This window comes from Serinus canaria, chromosome 1 (assembly GCF_022539315.1).
Source record: "Serinus canaria isolate serCan28SL12 chromosome 1, serCan2020, whole genome shotgun sequence".
In the NCBI taxonomy this organism is placed as follows: domain Eukaryota; kingdom Metazoa; phylum Chordata; class Aves; order Passeriformes; family Fringillidae; genus Serinus; species Serinus canaria.
The window spans coordinates 55,919,840-55,947,676 of record NC_066313.1 but is presented as its reverse complement, the minus strand read 5'-3'; the positions used below and the strand labels follow the sequence as shown (position 1 = coordinate 55,947,676).

Genomic DNA, 27,837 nt, shown 5'->3' with positions numbered 1-27,837 from the left:
GACTTCTTTCCTGCCTTAGTATCTGTAAGTATCTGAAGTATCTGTAAGACTTCTGTTTGTTGTTACCATTCCTTATAACATCTACACTACTGATATTGTTTGTGATCCAGAATCTAGTGTAGGTCTAGCCTAGAGGTATTTAACTCTGCCAATTGCTGAACTTTCCCCCTATTCATGTTTAGTATTATTGTTCTGCTGATTTACATGGTTCAATACAGCCTCAATTATGTCTGCACTCCTCTCCTTTTACTATGTTGCCCTTGTCCATTTTTACAAGTAAATCCTGCTACCAAGGGGTAAGTGCAAAGGAGTCATGATGCTTAAGTGCTGTGTAGTGTCAGCCAGCTGACTCACAGATGAAGCATGGAAGCATGACTGGCTCCCAAATGTCTACAGATGCACAACTCCCAAAGGATTAGTCTGTTAATTGTTTCCTACAATTGGAAGAACTTGTTCTTGTAACAGCAGCAAAATGCAAAAGCAGATAATATGAAGCTTTTCCTTGTAACTGAGGACAATACAAAAGACGCAAAAGACGACAAAAAATTCTTATGAAGAAAAATTAAGAAGCAAGAAGGAAAATAATTTTGAAGGTATTGTACAAACAAACCACGAATAATTCAAAAGCAAGGACATTAGAGTAAAAGCAGACATAAAAACACAGCTTCTGCTGAGGGACGGAACTGCAATGTCAGTTTTAAAGAGAAGTTGTATATTTTTTCCTTATTAAATGATATGCATCAGGCCTAACACCATGGAAAAAGATGAGCTTCGCTCCACCACAGTCAGTACAGTTATATGTCATTTTATGCTGTAGTAACTCTAAATTCCTAGGATGAGCCACAAAGACATCATTTCACTCCAACCAAACTGGAAGACTAGCATTTCTTGGAAGCAAAACAAAGAATCAAGTTTATCTAGCCATCATCCAGTGATTATATTATCATTCAAATATTTATTTTCTGTACATTTTCTTACCTTATATTCTGAACTGAGGAATTTAACGATTCATCTGGAACATTACTGGTTACAGCTGCTTGTCCTTCTGTGAGGGGCTGCAATGGCTGCATTACATGAACTGTCCGAAAAAGCTGAGCAGGTTGTACTGGCTGTGGAGATTGCATTGTCCTCAAAACTTCTGAACTCAAGCCAGGTGTCTGCTGCTGTACAGCTTCTACTTGCTCCTTCAGCTTAGCAGGCTTCGAGTTTCCTGTTTTTACCACTGAGGCTGATCCTCCCTTTGTTCCTGCGTTCGCAGACGCTCTAGTTCTGCTTGGTTGGTTTCTGTTGGCCACAGCAGGTGAGAGCAGAGTTGAATCTGATGATTCAGTGCTAGGGCTGGCATCTTCATCATCAATATAGATGAGATCTTTTGGCATGTCTTTAAATTGATACACCAGGCGCTGACCTTCTACTTTAGCAAGGATTCCCCTTTGGTAGTAGTATCTGTTTAAAGTGCACACACATCAAGTTACACAGGTTTTCTGACAAAAACAAAACAAAGCAACAAAACTCCCCCAAAATAAACACAGCATCAACAAGTCAAAAAACTTTTATGTGTCTAGTTTCTTCATTATAAAAAGTGGCCAAATTAGTAGTGTACTTTTTTCCTCAAACAACTTTTATTTTACTGGTATTTCATGCCACCTTTTAACTTCAAACTTAGATAAATCTGAGCAGAAAGAAAAGAACTCCATGACATGGCAGATCTGCTATCAACTCACACTTTGTAAAAAGTTGCATGAAACTTTCAATTCTCCTTTTGACTCCTACAGTTCTTTCAGTAATCTGAATTCCTGTTTATTCACCAGTGAGCACAGGCAGACATTTTAGCTACAACAAAGCGAAGGGTACAGGACAGGAGAGTACTATTTCTGTTATATTTACAAATTAGTAGGACAACTTGAAATTATGCACACCAAGGTGAGGGGAAATGAAAAGAAATGCATATGGCTCAGTTGGACAATTATCAATCAGCTGATAAGACTGAAGCTCCATGGTTGTCTATTTATTTTGCACAGTTTTTTATGTATGAGAAAACTCCCAGCCTGACAGGCAGTGCCACATGATTCTATGTTTTAGAACTGTCTGTACACAAGAGTTCAGAGAAGTGAAACAAAAACTGAATTCTAAAACTGTATTTTCCATTGGAGATGGAATTGCTGGCAACAAGTAGAAATATGAATACATATGAATGTTGGCAAAGTTTTTATGCAAATAGATTGAAATTTCATGAAAAAGGTTTGCCCCACTTGAAATCTTCAGTCTCTTACTTATCTGTGTCTGCTTGTGAAGATGCAGTTTTGCAGCACTACTGAAAAACGTCTATGCTGAAACTAAAGGTGACTGACTTAAAATTGAGGTTAGTCAGGGTTAATTTTAGTTAGCTAATTTATTTTGCTGAAATAACATTTTCATTTCCCAAACTAATAGAATACTACATTTTTGTGTTATTCAAATTACATGAGGCATTTAATGCATACAAACATTAAAGCAACAAAAACAATCTACTACTAAAAATGCACATACCTGAGAGCTCTACCCATTGTTTCATAATTCATGTCAGGTTTGTTTTTGTGTTTTCCCCACAATCTGGACACAGCTTTGGAATCTACCAGTTTGAAAATGCCCTTCTCTCTTTGAGTCCATTTGATATATTTAGGACACGTAGCTTTGTCCTGGAGCAGTGCTAGTAAGAACTCCCAGAGATAAATTGTATTTCCTAGAATAAAAGAATTTCAGAAACGAAACAAAAAACAAAACAAAACAAAGAAAAAAAAGAAGAAAGAAAAAGAAGTTATTTGGCCATATTTTATTAATGATGCAAATAATCTTAAAATTAAAAAGCTGATATCTCTACAAAACACATTATAATATATCATCAAGACTAGGAAATAGTGATGGAAGGGCATGGGAAGGGAAATTATTATAATCTTGTGAGTTATCATAATCTAGGTGTACAAATACCCCAGCCACTCTGTAACCTACAGCCAATGTGGGACCACCAACATTAGACAGCATTAGTCACCCATGTGCCCATTTCCCTCCTGCCTAATCCAGTTACAGCAGCAGTCACTATTGCTTTACCTTGAAAAGGAACATGTTCAGTTTTACCCCCTAAAAATGCTGGAAATTAAGCTGCTGCTTAGATGCTTTGCTGAATCGAGGTGAGTGTTATAATCCTTTAAAAGGCTAAACAAAATCCTTGCCTTTAACAATGAGATTTATGCGGGGCAATCGGTGATATATGCTGAGGCAGGCAAACCTTCAACAACAAAGTACTGAAAAAGGTAAATATTTTTTAATCCAGTGTGTGCTTGTGCTTGCTGGTAGACAACATTCAAATTTCATTTTACAAACAAGTGGGGACAAACACTTTTATATGAAAATCCATCACATCTGTTCAGTGTTTGCCACATATAAAGAAAGAGTATTAAAATCACAGATGGTGAATTCTTAAAACTAGCACAAAATTTGCATTTTTTTTTCCCAAAACCACATTTAAGGAGTCTAAACTCATGCGACTAATGAGACCCTTTTTTTCCTCGTTGTTTTTTAGGCTTTTGGTGTTTGATGTTCTTTTGGGAATCTGAAGCTGTACATAAGCTTCTTAGTAGTTAGTCTGAGAAAGCAAGAAAAAACTTCTTGTATCACCTCCCACAAGTAGCTGTGCAAAACCAGCAAGGATGGCGTGTGCTGAAGTTTCACAAAAAATGATGCCCAGCAGATCAGAAGGGGACAGGATCTCTTTTCATAGCTTCAATTTAGCCCTGCAGATTTTTTCAACTTTACGACCATCAGTCTGAACCATATTCCCAATAAGAGATCTCTTAAAAATTGAAATTCCTATAATACTATATTATAAACTATATTTAGCAAATATTCATCAAAGTCATCAGCACTGCCTATGCAAAAATGTTAGCAGCTCCTTCAGCAGGTGGAAGCTTGAAAAATGAGCATTCCTAGAGAAAAAACACTGCCTTTGCAACAAATGTCTCCCAGCTTACATAAACCAGCCTCCCAGCCCTCAGATACCCCAAAGGCAAAACCAGACTGCTTAGGCAAGACACAATGTCAGGCAGGAGTGAGAGCATTCCCAGCCATTTACCACCTAATCCAGGGTGTTTTTATTGTAGTCTAGACTAAAAATGCTCAACTGCATCAAGGCAACTTGAAAATTTGTCACTGCTTAGCCACTAAAAATCACTGTGAAGAAGACTGGCTGCAAAAAAACAGGTTTGCTTTACTTACAGGCAGAATATTTAACCTCCTCTGAGTCACAGCAGAAAAAGAAATATGTGGAAAATTCAGTTTTCTCTATGCATCATATTATGTAATTGTATGGAGAGCTTGTAATTTTAGCATATAAGTTCCCCCTAGGTAACAGACAGGCAGCTCTTGTGATTTTCTAGCTGCTTCCCTGCCATGGATGGTTGTATTACTATGCTTTTTACTTCAATTTTGTGTTCCTAAAAATGCAAAACAAATGGGTTTCATAACAAGCAGTGGTTTGAGGAAACATGCTCCATTTTATTCCCTTCAGAATTAGCAACTTTGTAACAATGGACAAATGTGAATTATTGAGTATCCTTGCTATCATCGACAGAACTATTAGATTCTTCCGCCTTTTCATTTTGTGGCTAGCTGCTTCCACATTTTCTAAAATTTCATATAAGCACCATTTGGATGTTCCTCTGATACTCCTTTTGTTTTTATATAAAAATCAGGTTTTAATTAAAAAAATACAACAATGCATGTTTTAAAATTGATGGCATTAACATAGAAAATATTTATTGATTGCCAACAGGTTTTTCTTCCTGTTATTGCAGAAAATGCTTCTTCAAAAGGAAAAAAACCTCGACATACTCATTTGTCAGAAAAGAGATTTTTCTGACCTCAAGAGTGTGGCATTCTTTTGCCACCAGTGTCCAGGACTGGCGAGGCTGCTGTCCTGCAAGTACTGCATACATGCAAGCACATCTGTCACATGAAGCAGGTCCTTGTAACACAGGGGAGGCTCATTTCCAGCTCCCACCCAGGGCAGCACAGCTCGTTGGGGCTGGGAATCAGCCTTCCCTTCTAACACCTTCTAACCTGGGCACGGGTGCAGTGTTGGACCCCACAGCAAAGCAACCCTTTGTCAAAGCTGTTGACAAAATTCACAGGCACTACTGAACACTTCAGGCTGAGAAATTATTTATTGTGTGTTATTTATTGTGGCATTTATTTTTATTTCTACCTTTTCCACACAGAAGGAATGAAAGTATCAAACCCCAAAGTTTTCTGCCCAAGTGTTCAAGCTGTGCTATAGCTTTTTTCAAAATTCAGGACTTGGTACTTCCTGCTGCCAACTGGCAGGCTTGGTTCGCCTCTTGCAGAATTAGACACATACAGATGGAACACATTTGCAAAGATCATCTGTCAAAATAACCACAGCCTAAGAAGCATTAATATAATGCAAAGCACTCCCCAAGACTTCACTCAAAACACAGCAAACTCCGCAGGGATGTTGAAGAGTTTCCAAGAACCCTTGCAATTAAAGTGACAAATATATTATTCTCCCAAGGAACTGAGTATTTCACCAAGAAAACTCATGTGCTCATCTTTTCCTTGCCTTGAGATGTTAACCACCCCTGAACACAAGACTAATGTTTGCATCACAAGTGAACTGGTAATTTTTTTATTTTTACAGATCACTCAGAAACTATGTTCTCCTAAACATTTTGGTGACAACTATTTGGACTTACCCTTTCCATCTTTGTTTTTCTTTTTCACAGATATGTTTGGAGTTGTAGTAGGGGACTCAGAACGAGACGGTTTTGGTTTCTTCCCTGAAAAAAATCATCAGTAAGTCAACTGCAGCTAAAGAAAGGGGAAAAAAAAAACAAAAAAACAAACCAGCCCAAAAAAGGGAAGAGATTTGTTTCTCCAATTCAAAAAAGATAAATTTTTACTAAGTTGGGAACTTAGTTCTTTGCTGAACTTCTTTCTCTATGGCAGGATGGACCTCCTATGCTCTTACTGTACTTCTAAAAAAGGATTACACTATGCACTTTCCTGAAGTCCATGTACATTGGAAATTTCTGTGGTTATTTAGGTACTCTTAAGAGCACTTGAAACCGACAAGAAGAGAAAAATAAGCTATTAACTATGTGTAAGGACTTAAACAGGAAAAGCTAGATAAAATACAGAGCACTGTCATGTTCACTCACTGCCAAAATGGAAGGTAGGGACAGAACAAGCTTGTCTCCTTGTATAATCTATTGCAAGTACACTGACAGCAGCAAACTACACTGCCACATGAAACAAACATTTTTTTTAGTCCTATTGTCTTTTACACCACTTTTACAGTGGCTGCAGGTAAAGGGAAGTAATTTGTTTATGAAAATTAGAAAAAACAGGCTCTGAAAAAACACCAGATTTTAAAGTCATAAGCATGGTGACTCTCTGGTGAGGAAGACTAAAAGGAAGAAGTTACTTAAAACTGATTACAAAAATGAAGAGCACTCATTTGAAAATGTTGAGAAATCAACTGCTGACACAAAAGGGAACAAAAAAGCTATTGAAATATTTTTCAGTATAAAACCTTGAACCTATTCTTCTATTCGTTCTCATCCCCTGCAATGGCAGCTTTTACAGGTGATCTAATTAATCAGAAACATTCAGAACTTTCTTATGAAATAAGAATTTATCTTACCAGATATTGCAGTGACCCTTTACTACACTGACATTACTTATATTGTTACCTGTAATCTTTTGAGAGGTAAAATAGAGTAAGCATTCACAAAACTCAGAGAAACATATTTCTAGTTCAGATAGAACAGTGCCATAGTTAAAAATCTAAACTATTTTTTTCCCTGTATTTATTGCACTTCAAAAGAGTTGATGTTCTAAAGAGGCAAGACCAAAGGGTCAGTGCAATCCCATACACTCTAACTTTCCAGTTTTGGTTTTGTTTTGAGGGGCTGTTTTAGTAAGGAAACAGCTCTGTGCAGAGTGAGGGAGCATTTTCACTAGCTCTGAAAAAATACCCAACAGCTCAGTGCCAGCCTGCATTATTTCCTTCACCTTAAACTTCCAGAGAAATCATAAGAAACTTTGACTTAAGCACGCATTTTTTGACATTAGCAATCTTGCTAAGTCCATCTTTACACCTCTTTTTTTTTTTTTTTTTTTTTTTTTTGACAGTGCATGGGGAAGGAGAGGAGGAGAGGCATGGGATAGCTAATTTAGCTAATTGAGAGAGCTATAGTGAGCAAACTAAACCTCTAATTTTCTTGCTTTCATCCAGACAGGATTCATAACTGAGAACGGGACAAAAATGACACCCACTGTTTTGGCCAGTAATGTCCTTGATTTGAAAGAAGGTAGGAGGGAGGAAAACATACAACATTGTTTTCTTAATATATCCTGACATGAAAGGATAAAGAACTACTGGAGTACATTTTTAGCAGCTTTTCTTCACTCACCACTGCAGGTTGCAGAAATGTCTGTTTCACCTAAAATGTCCTAGATGAAGTCACTGGCAAGGATGAGCTTCTAACACACAAGAAGCCCCTCAGGGTAACTTTGGCTAAGTGCTTTCCCTGTTAGAGCTGTGAGAAGACTCTGTTGGCTCCTTTCCCCTCCTAAACAGGTGCAAATGTAGCCATCAAGGAGTAGGGAGTACTATTTTGATATCACTGATTTAGACATTTATGTCTAAATGAGTTCAGTTCTTAAAAGGAAATGAAGTGGATGAGAGCTCAATTAGGTCAGGACAGAACTACACCTAGTCAGCTTCAGGAAACTTAAGTACTGATCCCAGATAATTTATGCACTTCTGATTAGAGATAACCAAGGCTACTACATATGAATACAACTGCAAGAGCAATTCTAGGCTCTCTTTCCTCAGCCTAGACTACTTCAGGACTCTGTAAGAAGTCATCCAACATTAGAGCAGTGAAGGATGTGAAATTTGTTTACAGAAATGTATTGCTGTTACTGCTGTATATGTGGGCTAGAGATACTTTATTTGGGTAGTTTTAGACTACACTGTGAGCTATAATCTCCAGGCACTGACTGATACCATCAAAAAACAGTTAACAGAGACACATCAGATATGTTTCCTTTGTTTAAAAGAAGATTTTTCTTAAAGCCCATTAACCACTAGCACGCTTCCTCCTTTGCTTCAATAGAGCATGAATTTGTTGTTTCTCAGAGTACATCACTACATTCCTTTTTAGGAGAGAATTTTACAAAGAGGAAGGATAAAAAGTGTACAAGACCTAATAAGCCTTATGTGGGCCTACCATAATTTTGGACAGCCAATTGGATTTAAAATTGGTGTTTTCACTTTCCTATTTCCATGGCTGTAGAACACTTCATGTTAGAAATTCATGCTACAAAATAAGGTGACATTAGGCAGTAAAATGTTCATCCTGATTAAATATACCACACCAGAAAATGTAAAATCCATTTTCTTGCACTATTTTCAGCAAGTTTTGTTTAAAAAAAATGCATGTACAAACAAAATAAATGACATATTTCTAAAATATGATGTATATAACTTATGTGACCACCTGCTGCCAGATATCCTCCACAGCAAAAACAGAACTGAAGGTATTAATATAGCAAATTTCCAAGCTTCTTTGTCTGACATTCCTTTGTTGTCCTGTCTTTCTGATCCACAGCTGAGCAGCTCAGTGCTCAGACATTCATGAGTACAAACATCATGCTGGACACGGGTTTGGAGTTGAGCAGATGGGTGGATACAGCTCTCCTGCTGCAGCAATAAGGCCAAAAGGAAAGGAAGTGAAACCACCACATTGCTTCTGGTGAACATTCTCTTGAAGGAGCTCTACTTGGCAGTGCCATTCTGGCCCATCTAGCTGGAAATGTTCTGCACTGTGAATCCCTCTGATTTAAGCTAATGGCTTATATATATATATATATATATATATATATATATATATATATATATATGCTAGAAGTCTAAAAAAGAGATCTACAGAATCTATAAAAACCCTATAAAATCATGAGTGATATGGACAGGGCAAAATGATCACCATCCCTTGCAATGCCTCAGAACCGACCAAAAGAAGGGAAACAGAGTGAACTTAAAAAAAAAAAAAATTAACTACATACAAACAAAATCCCAAAAGAATCCCACCCACACAATGCACATTATCCTAAAGTGTACTATCAACTTCATAACATTTTGCAGCAATTTTTGTTCAACAAATCCCTAGATGTTTTGAAGTAACACTTCTACATCACCCAGACCATGCCATCTACGTTACAAAGACTCAAGTTCACTGAAAATTCGTACTTAATGAAACACTAAGCTGATGCATCTTTTCTAGCTTTTTTTTTTTTTTTTTAAAACAACATTTTCTGTGAAGAAACTGGTTTTCTAACTTACAGCTAGGGAGGAGGAAGGAGTGGGAGTAAGCAGAAGCACAACACGAAAGAGTATGAAAGCATCAAACCAAAGAGGTTAAATGTCTGGCAGACAGCAGCTCCTTGTTTTGACCCACACACAGAGTCAACACCAAAAAAGAAGAAGGGAAGAGAAGAACAAACAAAAAACCCCCAGTTTAAAATCCTCTTATAGTTGGCTATCTCACAGTAGTGTGCACAGCCACAGTAGCTTCCCCAGCAGCACTTTTGGGGCAGCTGCTGGTAAAGCTCTCCTCCACGGCAGTTTCAGTTCAGCTTTCTCAGGGGAATCAGAGACTTCCTGAACCACACCCACCCCTATGAGACCTTGTGACTCACAGGGGGCTCAGGAGGCTTCCCCAATATCTTCACAGGCCAATATGGTCTCTCTCATGCATAACAATTCCCACCATTTGGAATTAGCAGCAAAAGTAGCAGCAAAAATGCTCCTATTCCACAGGAGTATGGCTGTATGGGTAGTAGAAGCCTTATTCTGGAAGGCTGTTACACAAGGGAACCTGTTTAAGTCCTCATGCTCTAGGATGAGCCGTAGGATTAGTTCCAGAAACATAAATTCCTTTGTTTATTTTTCTTTTCATATTAAATTGTTGCAAGAGCTTTTAACATCTATATGTACAGCATGAGTTTCTTCCTGCAGACATCAACTTCAGAACCTCTAATGGGGTCCATGCTGAAGCAGTGAGGGAAAACAGGAGCAGAATGTCTGTCTAACACCACTTCATGACTCTTTGGCACAGCACTGACTGCAGTGGAACATCACTGCACCATGTAAATGTAATCTACTACAAATAGGACTAGCACTTATTATAGCATGCAGCTATTTTATTAATAAGAAAAAAAAAATCAGTAATATTTAAGAAAAGCTAAAAATCCCCCCCCATTCTCATTCCATATCCTGAACTGATCAAGTATCTTCAGCTGAAGCTACATAAGAGCTAATGAAAGTACTTCTGGATTCTCAGCAGCAAAATCTCCATGGCTTGTATGGCAATTCTGCTCTCAAGAAGAAACTACAAATTAGAGCAAGCAAAGATTCCTGTAGAATAAGGAATCTCACTGCTACCTCTACAACACCATTAGTCTAAGTACCTGTACATGTGCTCACACTATGCCGGCAGAAAATCCTTTCCCTGCATTACTGGCTGAGCTCACTCATTTATTCTGGCCTGACACCCCAAATGGTTCCAGACACCCACAAGGAAGCAACCATGCCACCCTCTACTCTCCTGCTCCACACTGCTGTTCTCTGGTAGCATCTTACCTTTTTTCTTCTTTGGTTGTTCAAATTCTGGAGTCTCTGGTGACTCAGCATAAGGGTCTGGGGCTTGGTGAACTTCCACCACCTCAGGGATCCCATCGAGCGTGACGGACACGTGTGTGATAGGAGGCACTATTTCTTCCTCTTCAGTTGCACCAAACATAGTTGCTTAAGGGAAAGGGACAAAAGGAGTATTTTCACATAGCCATGAGGACTTTAAAAGCTGGCTTTAGAGCAAAAATTTGAAAATAGAATAAAATCAAACTATGAACTTCAGTCTTTCAAGTGTATAATTCAACATATGTGCTGACATTTTACACAGAAGCACTACTAAAATAGAACAAGTTCATGACAGAACAGACCCCACAAAAGGCACATTTATCTGCTGATCACACATTCATATTTAAGGTAATCTGTAACTGTAAGTGTATATTCTTTTATCCTGACTACACAAACATCAACCAAACAAAACACTGAAATCTAAACCATCCAACTTTATTCAAACCTTCCCTCTGTAATTTTTGACTCTTTCCTCTCAAATCTGGTGTGAATGAAATCCTTCACTGCCTACAATATTAGATTTCTGATACCTAAACTAAGTACGTACAGGCTCTCTGGAAATTACAAAAAAAAAATCTTACCAATTCCATGCAACCATGCTGCAGTGAATCCCTCTTCCTTTAACAAATAAACCTGGCAAATACAGACTGGATTTTCATAAAAAAACTTACTCATTCTTTTTTCATCCAACATAGGATCAGGGGAATCCATATTAAGAAGTGCTTCAGCAGCCTCAATTGTTTCCATTGTTTCATCTCCATTATGACAAGATGCTTCCACTAAAAGCAAGGGAGAAAAAAAAGTTAAGAAGCTACAAACTAGACTTAAAGCTAAACATGATATTTATTCATATTTCATTCCCAGAAAAAAAAAAGAAAAATAGACAGAGATAGAGATGGTCTTCTACTAGATGTGTAGCAACAGATTAGCTGGGGAGAAAATGCACACTGCAATAATTTCATTTATTTAGTACAGTACATTTTTCAGATTGCATGTATTAAAAAACCCCAAACAAACACTTTGTTTCTGCCTCATCTTTCTAAACCCTCTCTTTGCTGATCAAGCACATGCAGTAAAACACAACACCCATGAAACTAAGAAACAGCACTACCACAAGGAATATTCCAGATATCATTACTTAAAAACACAATTTGCTAACTTCTTATGGTGCTCCAATGTCTTATCCACAGAAAAACATGTGGATATGACACTTGAACACATGATTTAATGGTGAACATGGGGGTGGTTCTGGGTTGACAGTAGGGCTTGATGATCTGACAGGACTTTTCCAACCCTAATAATTCTGTGGTTCTATGAACAGACGTGAGTTCCATAAAAAGTAGATGCCCATCAAAACTCTCCAGTCATTTAGCCTGGAGGAGAGAAAAAATATTCCACAAGTTCCATTAGAGACCATGTTATGTAAAGGTGTAGCTGAATCCTAAACAATTCAAATTCATGGGAATTACATGTAGGGCTAAAAGTGCAGGCTCCAAGAAGACACTGGAAAGCAAACATGAAACAAGAAATGCAATAAAAGGTTGGCAAGCTTTTCAAAATGTTTAACTTCTAGACAATACCTCATCAATCTCATGAGGACATTCATAGATAAACCCAAAGCTCCTGAGCATTAATTATAATGCTTAAAGTACATGTTAAGGTCATCTGGGGGTATACAACAAAAAAATCTAATAAAATATCATTTTGCAAAATAACAGCTGGTTTAACAGGAAGAGTACTTTACCAGATGATTTTTTCAAAATAACTGTTGCATGAAAAATAACATAGATGTCAGTTCTTGGTACCATAAACTTTTAAAACTGTTTAATGCATCCTTTTAGAAATTACTGTTTGTTAAATGGAAATTATTGGGCCAGGCTTCCTTATCCTTTGATGTGAATTTGATGCATCTCACTTGCCTCTATCAAAATGATAAAAAAGGCTCCATTAGTACTCCTCTCTCTAGGACACTAAGAAACCTCCGTTACTTTCACAGGCTTTACACCCCTCTCCCTGTTAAGCTTTGAGGAATTTTGGGTGGGGCAGTCACATTAAAAAAAGAAAAAAAAGAAAACCAAAAAACCACACTGACTGACAAAGCAAGCAAACATACATGTTAAAACACAATGTAATGACCTTGGAATATTTCTGCGAACAAAAGCAAGAAGTTTATGCCAGAATTTCTATGTATTAACCTTAAAAATATCGCAGTAACAACAAAGCAACCAGTTCAAGTAGCCCTAAGCAATTACATAATTTAAAAAGTAACCAACCAGAACTCCCTTGTTTCATCACAAACGTTTACAGCTCAGCAATTGTATCATCAAAGATGAATGCTGGCATCCACACATCAGCCCTACCTCTTCCACCAACTGTGATTTACAGAAGACTCATTACCTTCTGGATTTCCCCTTGAGGCCCTAGTGTAAAAGGCTCAGACTAATGCAAAATAAAATAGACAGGTGTTGGGAACCCCTGATCCACACAGAAACTCACCCTGATTTCTACAGGACCACCTCAACCCTATATCTAGCAAACCCATTCAGACAGTTAAGGATCTGCACCTTTGGGCTGATACCTCCAAACAGTCTTAAGAAATGAGAAACATTTCTTAAGGAGGATAGCATGAAGAAAAAATGAGTATGGACTACGGTCCTGACCTTGGAAGCAAGAGAGGGCAGTAAATCTCTGACAATTTTGTCAGGCAGCTGACAGGCTCAGGAGCTCAGACCCAAGGCATCTCAGCCCCAAGAGCCACACAGCATCCCTAGGGAATGCCTGTCCATCGGGAGGAGAAAGAACATGCACATCCCATTCAGTCTGTGGCCATGTACACTCTTGGAATGGTGCTGGTGACTTGATGCTTCTGGTTCTAAGTTTAATCTGGATGAGAACTTCTCATATCATCTACCAGCATTACCGAGACCTCAAGAAGGATGTCACATCATACAAATATAAATAAATGCACACAGCACTGCCAAAGCAGCTGTTCTGAGTTCTGACACTGTCTGAATGGACAGGAAGGTTAGCCTGCCATGATCCAGCTCAGCCAAAGTCATGGAGCATGGCTGGTTTACCACACAGTTTTAAAGCCAGCAGTGGAGCCCCCAGGTTCTCAGTTCTGCAGGCAGGGAGAAGAGAGCAGGTGCTGTCTGCTCTTTCCCCAGAGAGAGCTGTAGGAGGACCAAACCCACCTGCTGCTTTTCACTACTAAGGTGATGGAGCAGAGCCAATTCTTCACTCTGAATAATAGCAGGTGAGGAAGAGTCCAACAGCTTTACATCACTGTTACACCATGTGGCTACAAGTTTACCATCCCTATCCAAGACTAATTAAAGGAACTTATAATAGCCATATAAATAATGTAAGCATAGAAATTGATATAATTTGCTGCTCACAAAAAATTTAAGCATGTTAAGAAAACTTCCCAGTCTGACCATCCACGAGACTCCCTGGCAGTCACATCCCAAGGCCAGAGACTGCCACTGCTGGGTCAAAGCCCCTTCACAGCAGGTCGCTCCTCTAACCAACGTGTCCCCCTTGGCTCCCCACACACCTATCCACAGTCAGACCAGGTCTCCTTGCCAGATCAGCCTTGGGTTTCCCACAGCAGAATCTCAGATGCCTTGTTCCATAAAGCCATTTATTCACAGCACAGTAACACAGGAACAGCCCGAGCTGGTGCCCCAAGGAGGACCCCAACCAAGGACCCCGGAGGCTTTTACAGTCTCACGTCCATCTGTGGGCAAGTCTCCACTTCTTCTCCGTGTCCATCCACCCCACTGCTGCTGCTGTCACCTTCTTCTCCTTTCTTATCCAAAAGACCAGCATTTCCCAGCTTCTACAGTCTCTCTCCCTGTTCATTGCCTGCCTGGCCCTGGTGCCCCTTGTTATCCCAAAGGCTGGCTGTTCACAGCCTCTTGTGTCTGGCTCCCACCCAGAGCTCGATCTGCATCTCACTCTGCAGCTTGCCAGCAGAGCTACCTAGACCAGATGTACTCCTCTACAAGCAGCAGCACTGTCTTTCCATCCACAAACACAGGATGGCAAACTTAGGTTTCTTAACCACTCCACTGCTCTTGCCAACACCCTTCAAGCATCTTCCAAGAAGATGACTTCACAAAGTGGTTTAAGACCAGTTAATATTTCCCTGTTGCTGAAAGAACTAAGGGTTGTGGGTATCTCTGCACCTGGTCCATGATCCAAACTTCTGTCACTTGACACATGCCAGGCTTCACACTTTTTTGATCACATAGTGAGACAAGTAAGATTTATAAAATGTCTGAAAAGGTTTTGGGGGTATTGTTGGATTAGCAAGCTGAATTACAAGAAATCAAGAGCTAATACAAACAAGGTGTGGGGCACCTCACAGAAAAAGTGGAGCACCACCTCTTTGTCCTTTTAACAGCAAGGTGCTCATTTGCATCCTTCAACATGAGACAGTGCTCAGAGATAACCACCTCAGCTACCAAAGGCAAACTGGTGTCTCTTATTTTAGCTTTTCTATAATGCTGCAGAATGGTATTCCAATCTCTGGCTGTTAGATATAGTGCCAGTTTTAAGAAGAACTGGAATTAAATGGCTTATTTGTTCCTCTTTGCCAAAGTCAGAGCTGAAAAAATGGGGCAGCAGGGAGGGTAATTTCTGCAAAGTATCATATTTCAAAGGTTATCTGAAATAGGCAGAAGCTTTATAAAAAAAAAGGAAAAAAAGGGGGAGGGGGAAGAAAATACTGGAAGACAAAAATGAAAAAGGGAAAAAGAGGCAGGGAAGAAAAAATAGGTAAGAACAAAAGGAAAAAGGGAGAAGAAAAAGGGAGAAAAAGAGAAGGGAGGGGAAAAACCACACCTAAAAATATCTTCCATTTTTTCCCAGGGTAGTCTACAAGTTTTTGTTTATCTGAGTAAGCCACAAACTTAAGTCTTTGTATCTGCATGCCAATTTCTGCCCAGTTACTGTGAATCCAGGCTCCCTATGAATCAGCATTAGCACAGGGCTTGCCCAAACACAGCATCCTGCTCTGAAATGATGCCTTATGTTGGAAGTTCCCTACCTCAGTCAAAGTCCTGCTTTCCCTACTCCTATCTAATGCTTTTTTTGAAATTTTTACACTCCTTTAGGCAATTCTATCCCACTCCCATGGCTTCGCTGGTGGCTGGGAGCTCTGGAGAGTGGGCAACACAAATCCTTGTCCAGGCTGAGGTAAAGGCTGTGCTAGCTAAAGTCATGGCTGTGTTTAAATTCACTGCTGGCTTTACTAGAGACAAAAACAGGGACTGCAGAACCTCAGAATAATGTCAGAAGAAACCTAAAGCTGCTAAAAGAAAAAAGAGAGCCATTAGACATGGACAGACTCCCCTTTAGCAGAATAGCTGGCTGTTAAATTTAAGCACTTACTTTTTAGTATCCACTCTTAGCTGGTTGTTATCTGACACTGGAAAACTGACTTTAAAAACACAGGTATTTCAGGAGACCTGCAAATCACCATTTTCTTTTTAAATAAGGCCTTGCAATTTGTAAAGAAAATTATTTCATTGAGGAGATAGAAAAAAAAAATCACTCTGGTTTTACCAGAGCTACAGGCAGCTGTGAATAATTTCTTTACAAAGTAACTGAAACCAAAACCTGTTTTTTTGCAACTGGCATCTCATCAAGTCACAGTCCTCACAGATTAACACTATGAAGTTCAGTTTCCACCTAACTAGTCCTCCGTATTTCTTTGTAACATAAGAAATGACCACCAAAGAAGCTGTGTTTGTGCAGGACTGCTAGAGCTTCACAAAATGAACTAGTCAAATGGTAGCAGACTTCAAAATAAACTGGTTATTAAGTACCATTATTGATCTATGAAAATGCACACTTCCATGCTCCCTATTCAGACCACGGCACAGGACATATAAATGCAAATTTTATGTCCCTGCTCTCTCATCCCCTCCCCCCCAAACTGTCTCAGTGTAGCCACTTCCCTGATCCCATGAAGACAATGCCAGAACAGGTGAACCATAAAATGGCAGACTTTGATTAACTGTGGTTTTCAATAAAAGAACTCACCAAACATGACAAAGTTTAAAAAAAAACTATAAGAATTAAAAAAAAAAAGTTTTCAGGAATTACATAATCTTATTAGTTCCTCCTTCCTGTGCACCTTACATCCATAACTAGCCACTTTAATAAGATACCCAAAGTGCATCTTACTTCTCCGAATTGTACATTCTGACAAGTTGGCCTGGAGTTCTTCTGCACAAAATATTATCCCCTGTTTTTCAGAGAAAAAACATTTCAATATTCCCTTTAGAGATAAAACCTAATTCAAAGGCAAATGTTCCAATTAATTTTCTTAATCACCCCTCACTACACGACAGTTAATCGTTTAAAAACCCATAAGACTGGCAACAAACTGACCATAAAATTGTCATCAGTTCTTGCAGGGAAAAGTGTTTTTATAGATGAGGGTGACAAGGTATGTCTGCCCATTCATTAAAGAAAATAAATTACAGCATGAGCATTAATATAGCTAAAAAGCTGATTGCTGTCCATGTCTCAGCAGGGTTTCATGTGCAACAGATGATGTTCTTCAGTTTTCTGCAGGTTATAATTTACATGACAGGTCAATTACCAACATGTGATAGCTGTGCTTTTGAAGGGCTGAAGATACATCCTATAGATGAAAAACCCTATCAGTGTCCACTGTTCTGCAGATAGATCCCTAAAAACTGATTGCTTCAGTTTCATGACGCCTACTGCTAATTTCTGTTAGTCTAGGAGAAAAGAGAAGCCCAGTGGATGGCAGTCACAAAATAGTTCTGAAAAACTAGTAACTTTGAAAAACCTAAATCCTTCATATTAAGGAGTCATCGCTCAGTAATGTTTAGTCATAAATTATGATGGCTTCAGTTTTGTTTTGCTGTGAACTTCAGTCTTATAAATATTTTAATGTGGAATTAGTACAGTCTTTATGATGTCTGATCCTCTCTCAAAGGCATAACGTGGAAGCGACTGAAGATACTGGTACTAACTTCAAAGAGCAAAACAACACATTTCACTGTTGATAGCAAACAAAATCAAGAAGGAAACTTCAAAGAAGGGAGAAAAGAAAAAAAGCAGCTGAAAACCAGAGTAGGTGGGAAAATTGAGCTATGATTAGCCCCATTTCAGAGGCAGCCTAAAGCAAGCTATATTTGAACTAGGGTCTCTTCCACACAGCAGTCTTGAAGTTCAACTGGGCAGCTGTGAACAGGGAGGTAACAGAGGCCTCCTTCCCCAGTGTCCTCTCATCTCCTGTGGGGTGCCTTCACACCCCTGGGTCCCAAATTCTGCCCCACTACAGTCAGGCTGGATAGCTTCCTGCCAGAGACCAGGAACTGAGCCAAAAGTGTTGCCTGCCTTGTCCTGAGCAGGAGATTTCCAGCTACAGTGCTGGTCCTGCCTCATCCTGCATTGATCCCCTTTCCCTTCTAAGGAAATCCACAGGATGGAGACTGTGAAACTGATAATTAGTTATCATCTTCACAGCAATCATCTCTGCAAAGCGGCAGCTCTCAATTTCTAAGGACTTTGCCTTTAAAGAAAACCAGATTTCTTGAACTATAATGGATGATGGGAACAATACTGTACTTGTCTGACTCCAAAGTATCCCAGAAACCCTTGGACACCATCGGTTACAAGGATTAAATATTTTCAGTTTCTGGCAGCAATTTGCAAACCCTTCTCAAGTGACCAGCAACAACAACCAAAAAAAAAAAAAAAAAGAAAAAGAAGGTTAACAAGGGCATTCACAAAAGCGGAGTTTCACAATTACTCATGCATGTAGAAATTCACACACAATATATTACAGTGAATATGGATTCACAAAAATGACGCCATGAAATTCACACGGACGCATTAAGTGGTGCTTAAGTAACACTCTGGGGAAATGCCAGTTGTAGTGTGAATAATTAATATGAACAGCAAGTTGGCAAGAGGTCTCAATATGAAATACTGTTTGAGTATCAAAAACCTTCTTGAATAATAACCTAACTTATTTGTATGGTCACAGTCTGTTCACAGATAATTCACTACTATGAAAAAAACACTGAGAACAGCTCATGTCAATTTACTTTGTGAACTGTTCCTCATGTCAAGTTTAATGTTGAGTTCTTGTTCTGCTTTTGGTCGTAGAAGATTGTATCAGAGCATGTCTTTAGAAATAATGTCAAAAGTATGAGTGAAACCAGCAAGCTGTCTCCATCCCTGGAGACAGTCCAGGTGTGGAGCTAGTGGCTGAAAGAAAACTGCTCTGTGTAAAGTATTTACCCCGCCTTTGAGATTTTTCTGCAAAAGCACTTCAAATACATACATTCAGTGGAGGGTTTTAAAATATGTGACAGATTATTGAGTTTTCCTCTTGAGAATTGGTTGTTCTTTAGGGCTACCTTTTCTAATAGAATTTACAAAAAACCCCTATATTTTAGGTGTGAATCATTACTAGAGCTCCAAAATTAATACTATGCTGAGTATACTTACACCAGTAAGCCATGTTAGCAAGCGCATTTTAATTTATAACTGTATACCCTCGGAAAGTTAAAAGCAGCATCTACTCAAGCTGCATAGTCCTGCCTGTTGGTATATGTGTTCAGAATGTACCACATGGTAATTAAAAGCAAGCAAAACCTATGAAGACTAAAGAACAATCTTGTTGGTTCTCTGAGCAGGACTCTGCCTTAATCACTGTTGATGGATGAAACTCTTCACCACTGGGAAGAGTGCAACTGGGATTGCAAGCCACCTGCAAACAATATTAATGCCATTTTCTCTGTCTTGTACAGAATTAACAGCATTCAATACCACTATTCATTTTGCTCCCTGCTGCTTTTTGTCATTTAACTTTTTTCCTCCATTAGTCACAGCCATCTTGATACAAAGACACAGACGTGTCTTTGCACCAAGAGAGAGCAAAGTGGCACAGAGATGGTTTATTGCCAACCTGTGAGGGTGATATCATCATCTTCTATGATTTGCTCTTCTGCAACATCCAGAGAGTTCTCAGTGATCATGTCACTAGGTTCATCCACGCAGGTTAAGCCAGAGTAGTTATGTAGGAGTTCTGCACTAGGAACATGCTCCACGATGACAGCAGGGAAAATAGATGGATCACCAAGCTGGGGGGTGGAGAAAAAAAAAAACCAAAATATTAGTTAGACTGCCTCCAATCTAGCCACTTAATGACTAATATTTCAACAGACCTGTACTAAACCATCTGGATATCAAACTGTCAGGAAGGAGTACTAAAGATGATATTTAGCACCTGAAAGCAAAGAGAAGCAGTGACCCACCAGGAGCCAGAGGCTAAATATTGCTGTAGTATCTACTGCACTGACTGTACTTCAGGACATAACACCAGACTTGCATGACATAGTTTTGCAGCATTAAAGCTGACAAGACAGAGGAGTGGCACAGCACAGTAAGTGCTAAACTTTGCCGGCAATAATACTGGGTGAACCATTTGCTGCAAACATCTTCAACTTTTGCTGAGAGTGAAGGAATCCTGTGGCTGTGAGGACTGGACAAAGCACTCACAGGCAACAAATTCCCTCTGAGACACTATTTGAAAATCACTATTTTAGGGGACACTTGTTACAGAAGGAAGGGGTGTAAGAGGTGGATGTAAGTGCTGTAATACATTCCCTTTCTAATTCTTATGGCTCTAGTCATTTGATATTGCTCACATCACATCCCCTCGCCATTTTCCTTTCAAAGTCTGCATTTAGACATCATCCTTTGGTCTTGATAGTCATTTCTCATCAGATACAGAGGAAAAGATGCAGCTGGAAACAGAAATCAAACTGACTAGCAATAATAACAAGTAGCACACTCTCTGAAAAGGCAACCGCTCAACAGGAAGAGGTTTTCAACAAATAACATCTACCACAGACACTGTGTTTTTCCAAGTGAGTATTTTTAAATGCAGGAAGAAAGTTATAGCAGATTGATAGCAGAACAGGTTCAAAGAAAGTCTAGTGTAACTCTAAGGTTCCCTGACTACAAAAATAAAACACATTATGAATGTGTCAAGCTTAAAAACAAAACAAAAAAAACCTATAAAAAGTGGCTAAAACATATTTCTGAGAAAACCAATATATGTACATTTGGTCCCACCCTCCACAGAAGAGCACAGATATGTAAATATCATAGAATCATAGAATGGCCTGGGTTGGAAGAAACTTTAAAATCATCTAGTTCCAATCCCCCTGCCATGGACAGGGACACCTTCCATTACATCAAATTGCTTAAAGTTCCACCCAGCCTAGACTTAAACACTTCCAGGGATGGGCATCCACAACTTTTATAGGCAACCTGTTCCAGTACCCTGCCACCCTCACAGTAAAGAACTTTTTCCCCAATATCTAATCTAAACCTACAGTCTTGTAAGTTTGAAGTCATTCCCACCTGTACTGTCACCATATGTGCTTGTAAATAGTCTGAATCTTTCCTGTAGGTTCCCTTCAGGTATTGGAAGGAAGATCAAGTAATTTTTTTCACCACACAAGTTAAAAACCCAAGGGAAAAACCCAACTGTATGATTATGCCCTTGTTTAAGAATTATTCATCCCTCACTCCTGTCAGTGCACAAACCATCACCGACAGAAAATGGTATCAGAGCTATCTGCTCAACCCAGACAGCAGCTATGGGAGTAAGCCTCCCCTAGGCAAGAGTCTGGACCATAAGTACTGAATGTAGAAAGTGCAATTACAAGTTTTAAAAGGCAGTAATTACCACTTTAAATTGCTCTGTGTTTTCTAAAACATGTCTCAGCAAAAACTGTGGTAAAGGGCAATCAGGAAAAAAAGAAGAACTAAAAACCAAAAATAGTATTTTAATGGGTTTCTCTCATGGACAGTCTCCTAAACAAATTAAAAAAGTCAACAAAACCAAAATTTTTAAAAAGACCCAACAAATAATGACCTATTCTATGAAACATGTTTCAAAAGAGAGCAATATAGTAGAATATCAATAAAAATGAACAAAGTGCAGACCAGTTAAAGCCCTCTTGTGCAATCTTATCACCAGATGTATATCAAGGCATGCAATGGGATAGCTGTTACCCTACACCTTTATGGGCACCTCTAACCAATGCTGCATCATGCTGGAGCTGAGAAACCTGAAATCACTGATGGCCAAGAGGTCCCTACTGTTCTTCAGAAAAAGTCATGCTCACGTTTTGAGTCCTATTTGTTTACTGACCCTAACATCCTATTTACTTCCAGGCAAGAATAAACAAATAGATTTGATTAAGTAAAAGCCACATCAATAAAACAGGATAAAGCACTATTAAGAGAGAAGAAAAATAAAAAACTACATGCATTATAAAAAAGTTTTATTTTCAGCAATACATTCCATAAGCTACAAGGTAGATGGTCCATTACAGCCTCATTCCTGAGATCCAATTATGTTCTACAAATAGTTTAAATACTTCAGTTTCAATAATATGCCATGATACATAATTTTTGGGATTTAAGTTACAGACAGCTGTGGTGCAGGCACTTGGACATGAGCTCGGAACCCCAAGTTTCCTTCCCAGCCAACAGACAGAAATTACATTTCTAAGGCACAATTTCCTGACCCAGTTTTAGGCTCCTGTGCTACGACAGGTGGTCATGCCCTAAAAACACCTATTTCTCTGCATTGACTATGAAATGGTGGAGGGATTGGGGTACTTGTTTCTGGTGTAGGCAGCTGTGTCCCACACACTCATCAGCAAGTGGCCAGCTTCCTCCTCCCTGCCACGTCTGCACAGCGAGGCGCGCTCCTTGCCCCGCTTCCACCCTTGCACCGGCTCAATAGCTGCAGTGTCTGCAGCCCCAGATCGAGTTGCCTGCTCAAGATAAGCCTTACATTAGCTTCTGCTGGAGAAGAAAATTACTTTGGCTCAGTTCTGTCCTTCTCTAATGACTGATGCTCACACCACTGGCTAGGCCTCTGAGAAGATGAGTTGTAGAAAAATGTTTCAGAATAATAAACAAAACAGATAAAATCAACTGATTATCACATGTTTTCAGATCAGTTTCTCAAAGCTCTATTTATATTACACTCCTATATTATATACTTTGCTATGAAACCTAGTTACAAAAGCCCAAACATCATGTTTCTAAAACATGCTACTAGTGACCAGAATGTTTCCTGAACTGTGCTGCTTCACACTGTTCCAAAGTACTTGGTTTGATCCATATGATCAGATCTGAACTGCTCTGCCAGATTAAACTGGTTTTGGCCATATGAGAAACAATCATCATACACATAACACTCTGATATGGTTGCTATGCCTGTCTGCAGGCAGAGAAACCCCTATGACACGGCAATACCTCTTCACCACAACTTGGTGCCAGACTACCAAGGAAGCTGCTGACACACTATGCTTCCAAAAGGCTGGAGATAAACAGAAAAGCACTCACTTGTGCTAAGACTCTTTAAATATGCTTTTCTTTAACTTAATCACAGTTTGAACTGGAAGAATCAGAGTAAATGTCACTCCTTGTGGTCTATTATTTTGTGGTCAATGTAAAACTGTTGTTATAACTGCTTCCAACTCAGTCCCTACAGTGGTATGATGTATGGACTTTCCTTCCTGCCGTGGTTGTGAAAAGGAAAGGAAAGAACAAATTCTAATATGCTCCTATTGAGAAATGCATTCACACAAGTGCAAACCAATTTAATTTGAAATACATTTTTGTGGAAGTGGCCATTGCTTTTTTATACAGTATTTGCAATTGGTTATGACTTCATTAACAAGCCTTTCATTCAGTTTTAAAAGCTAATACTAATGTACACAGATGTACACATAACTAATGTTCTTGATTTCACTGAAGGTATCTGAATCCCAGTTGAGAGCCAATCTAAACCTTCCTCTAGCTATGTTGTTTTGTAGGACAGAAAAATAATTGAACACATTTGGAACTGCAAAAGAGCCCTTTTTTACTATGGCTCCCTTTGAATCTAGTGTGTAATGAGAACTACACACAGGGAATCATTAAATTAAGAACTACAAGGTAGTGATTCAATTAAAACAAATTAAATTACCTCTCTAATAGCAAGGTTGCAAAATAATTTATTTCTAATACAAACATGCTTCTATGTGCCTAGCAAAAAGGAAGAGTGCAAACTATCCCAAAGGTTTTTTAGAAGTCCCAAATTAAAGTGTCAGCAATGATTTTCAATAAATCAATACAGAGATCCACAAAAGAACAATTTGTGTATTTTTAAATTTCTCCTACTTCTGCTTCATGTTTCTCATAAAAATATAGGTAAAATATGACACCCTAGCTGCAGCAAAGCTTTGACTTGGCTTCAACCCATTTCCCATGTCTGCTGGACACATAAAGCAATTGAGCTACTGCAAAAATCTTCCCAAATCTTAGACACCAAATCCCCTTAGACAGACCTTTACCAATTCAGAGGAATGTAAACTTCGTACAGCTGAAGTTCACAGAAAGTCCCATGAGCAGATCCCTAAAAGCACTGGTTATATTCCACAATCCCCTGAAAACTGAACCCAGTCCTCCTCCGAGGGCTAAAGGCAGCAATCTTCCTTTCTGCTCTCTAATTCTTTTAGTGTGTTTGACATGCTGACAAGGTGTTTCTCTTTCTCTCTGAAAATTGTCTCATGAACTGTCACCAACTGACAGAAGATCAAAATACCATCCGGGCCATGGAAACAGAAAATAAGGAAGGGGATTTCTTCTGCTTTGGAGGTACTGTCTTCTCACACTACAAATCTTTAAGGATGACAACTTGTCCAAGAAATAAGGTGATTAGCTTTTAACTGGTGTGGAATAAATTTTGTGCGAGTGAGTGATGGGTGGGAAGAAATACACGCAATAGATAGTAGAAGGGAAAAGCTACATGGGAAAAAAAAAAAGGAGAAAGCAACCTCAGGGAAAAAAACAACTGTCTTTTCTACAAGCAACAACATGCAATACAGATGGCCATTTATATTAAAAACAAACAATTCCCCCCCCACCCCCCACAAAGAACAAATAAAACACCTCAAAAATCTAAACAGAACTAGGGGAAGTGACCTTAGTGACTAGGAAACAGCTTTTGAAGTTTTCCTTTGCTGACAGTCCCTGTGCAGAGGCAGCTTCTCAACTTTAAAGGTGTTCCCACTGCCAGCATCTGAGAAGGGACCAAACTGCACAGAAGGATGCTGAAGGCAGACACATGATGCTCACTCTCCTGGGAAGACAGCCTCATTATAGATTTCATATTTTCCCTGAAGACTTCATAAAAGTGCAAGTGGATAAAGGGAAGGAACCTTCTGCAGGAGCTAGAAATAGCCAAAAAAAAGTAGACTTTCACCTTGACCAGGTGGCTTAATCTTTCTGAAAGCCCATGGAGATATCAGGGAACATGGAAGAGCAAAGGTAGGCCTGAGATGATGGTACAGAAGTCATGGCTCAACCTAAGGTCTCAGACCTCTCTTTATCAGATGAAAGGAAGAGAGAAACAAATGCCAGAGGTACAGAAGGGGTCTCCAGGCACAGGTTACTATAGGCATTAGAGCCTCCTGAGAGAGCACAGCCCTACAGAGCAGTCATGCTAGGAACCATGTTAGCAATTTAACGGTTGCAATGATTCAACTTCTCCCTGGCCCCATTTAAAGCCTCCTACTATGGATCGAGCCACTGTGCCTGCTTTTATTCAGCTTTTTAAATTAAGAATGTCCTGATCAAAAAGTCCACAAAGGACTAAATGAAAAGGCGTTGAGAAGAAGAAGCTGCAGATAGGAAGAGAAGCAGGTTTAGGCAGTGGCATTGACTCAGCCAAAGCCTGCAGGAACTCCTACCCAATTTTGTTTGTGCCATCTCCCTCTGTCTGACAACAACAACAAAAGAACCCAAACAAACAAAACAAAAGCACAGAAAAGAAGGGGAAAAAAGAGCAAACTCTCAGTTTTAACCAGATCCCTGACACGTAGCAGAAGCCAGACAGGTTATTAGTAGCCTTAGCCCAAGACACTTTTTCCCTTCTGAAAATTATAAGGATATTTTCACTTCATTTCTTCCTCACCACAGATCTACTATGTGATAAACGAACCCTCCAAAAATAATGAAAAATTTAAAAATCATTCTTTTTTAAACTGCAAAGAATAAAGCTGATAAGAGCAAGCCCTTCCTGTTCACATGGGTCCATGTGATTGAGCCCCTCCTGCTGGCATCTGCCACTGAATGCTTACATTTGCAAACTGTTCATAATTTATGGTTGTTTAACCAAGACTTAAAAAAAAATAAAAAAGCAAAATAGCCATGAATTATGACTTCCCTGAAATACTGAGCATAGTTGCCACTTAGATTCTGAACCTCTCCCGACAGCTGTCCCATGTCCCAAGAGCTTTTGGCACAAGAGAGCTCCAGGCAAAGCTTTGACAAGAAGAAAAGTACCAAAGTTCTTAAAATTCCAGCTTGTGGGGGCATTGCAAAAATAATTATCGAAAGATGAGTTAAATGACACCTTTTGTATACAATGAAGATCAAAAAAAATGCTTTTGCCCAACACAGTGCACTCACAGAGCTAACATTTTTGCAAAGTACACAAATTGTGTTGTCCATCCCTAAACACAACTAATCTAAGAACTTAGAAACTTTAGGCGTAGCAATAGCTCCTGTGTAGTAAGAAGCAGGTCAATCAAGTATAAGCAAGAATGGGGGGTAACATACTACAAGCCCTCAGCCAAACAAAACTTTGTTTCAGCTTCCCAGGTCTTCACCTGTGCAGGACTTCTCTTCTACAACTGAACCCAGTGATTTAAGATTCACCTTCAGGCAGCCAGCTAGCTGGCTACCTGCATCTTTGATATCTGAACTCAGTGAACCCAGTGATTTAAAAGGAGCAATGGACTTCCTATCTATCTTCCTTCTGTCTCTGGCCTTTCACATCTTTGATTTCACCATTGTTAGGGTATGCTACAGAACATCTTTCCTTAGACTTCATCCAGAGCAGAATTTAGTGGGGTTATGAGATAAACATCAAGGTTGAGTTTGTTCTGAAGCTGAAGACAGATCTGTCTAGAAAGGTTTTACTGTCCTGTTAAGCACTCTTTAGTATTTTTAAAGTTTTTCAGGTGAGCATCTGAAGAAATTGCAAGAAGCAGAATGCACGGCTAAAGACAACAAAACCCTATCTGCTCACACTACCCCTCCCAGGAACCACACTGAAGTAGCCCTCCCTACCTCAATTCTCCCATCTCCTATTGGCTTGTAAAGTAAAGCCAGCAATGAACAACCAGCAGAGGTAATAAGTAAGGCTCATTTTTGACTATGCTTGTGCAATTCCCATATCTAAATCCCCAGGCTACCACAAGCTCTGGAAAAATACAGGGAAGGAAGTTACATTACTAATTCCACCCAAAACTGAGTTAGCACTTTAGACAGACAACACTCAGTTCATTGAAATGATCGCATGACTCTGAGAGCAGAAACAGGCCAGTGACCCAGCCAGATATAAGGCCATACAGAAATCCAGAGACAAGATCATAAAACCAAAAGCAGGGTATTTTTTTAAGAGAGGAGAATAAATGCTTTTTACATTAACAAAAAAAGGAACAGTTTGTCATGGCACTTAGCCTTTTAAAAAAGCTCAGACACCTCATTTCTTGTTAATAAATGCAAGCTCTAATACTAACCACCAGCTATAGAGAAGCTGCATTATTTTTACAATAGGAATCCTACACTGAAGCTTCAGGACTCGCAGGATGTGGTTTAAATAATCACTACCTAACTGAGAGTCTGCGTAGGTAGAAACAGAGATATTTTCCCTGTAGTGTAAAAGAAACCAATGCAAATTACTTTCAAGCCTATTTCTGAATAACCCTCATGCAGTAACACAATTTAGAAACCAATCTGTAAATAACAGTGAACAGGTACATACTGCCCCTTCCAGTCATCTGCAGGGTGACCATTACTTCTATTCAGAATTTTATCCTAGTACACTAGAGAAGTTGAAACTACTATAAAATACCATCATTTTGAGAATTCTATATCACATATGCATGGATTCTACTGGCACAAATCAGCAAAACAGGAAAAATATTTTTGGAGGAGGATGT

The 27,837-nt window shown here is 39.2% G+C and overlaps 1 protein-coding gene across 9 annotated transcripts in view; it reads right to left on the bottom strand.

Moving 5' to 3' along the window:
• The window catches only part of ELF1 (E74 like ETS transcription factor 1), an 87,612-nt gene that overhangs the window by 9,624 nt on the left and 50,151 nt on the right, over positions 1 to 27,837 (bottom strand). For all 9 annotated transcript variants that reach the window (XM_018908696.3, XM_050978765.1, XM_050978750.1 and 6 more), the window contains 6 exons: positions 19,722 to 19,896; positions 11,431 to 11,538; positions 10,703 to 10,867; positions 5,748 to 5,831; positions 2,530 to 2,722; positions 979 to 1,446 (listed from right to left, as the gene is read on the bottom strand). In XM_018908696.3, coding sequence (XP_018764241.1) covers positions 979 to 1,446; positions 2,530 to 2,722; positions 5,748 to 5,831; positions 10,703 to 10,867; positions 11,431 to 11,538; positions 19,722 to 19,896 — 1,193 coding nt within the window. The remainder of the gene's footprint in view (positions 1 to 978; positions 1,447 to 2,529; positions 2,723 to 5,747; positions 5,832 to 10,702; positions 10,868 to 11,430; positions 11,539 to 19,721; positions 19,897 to 27,837) is intronic.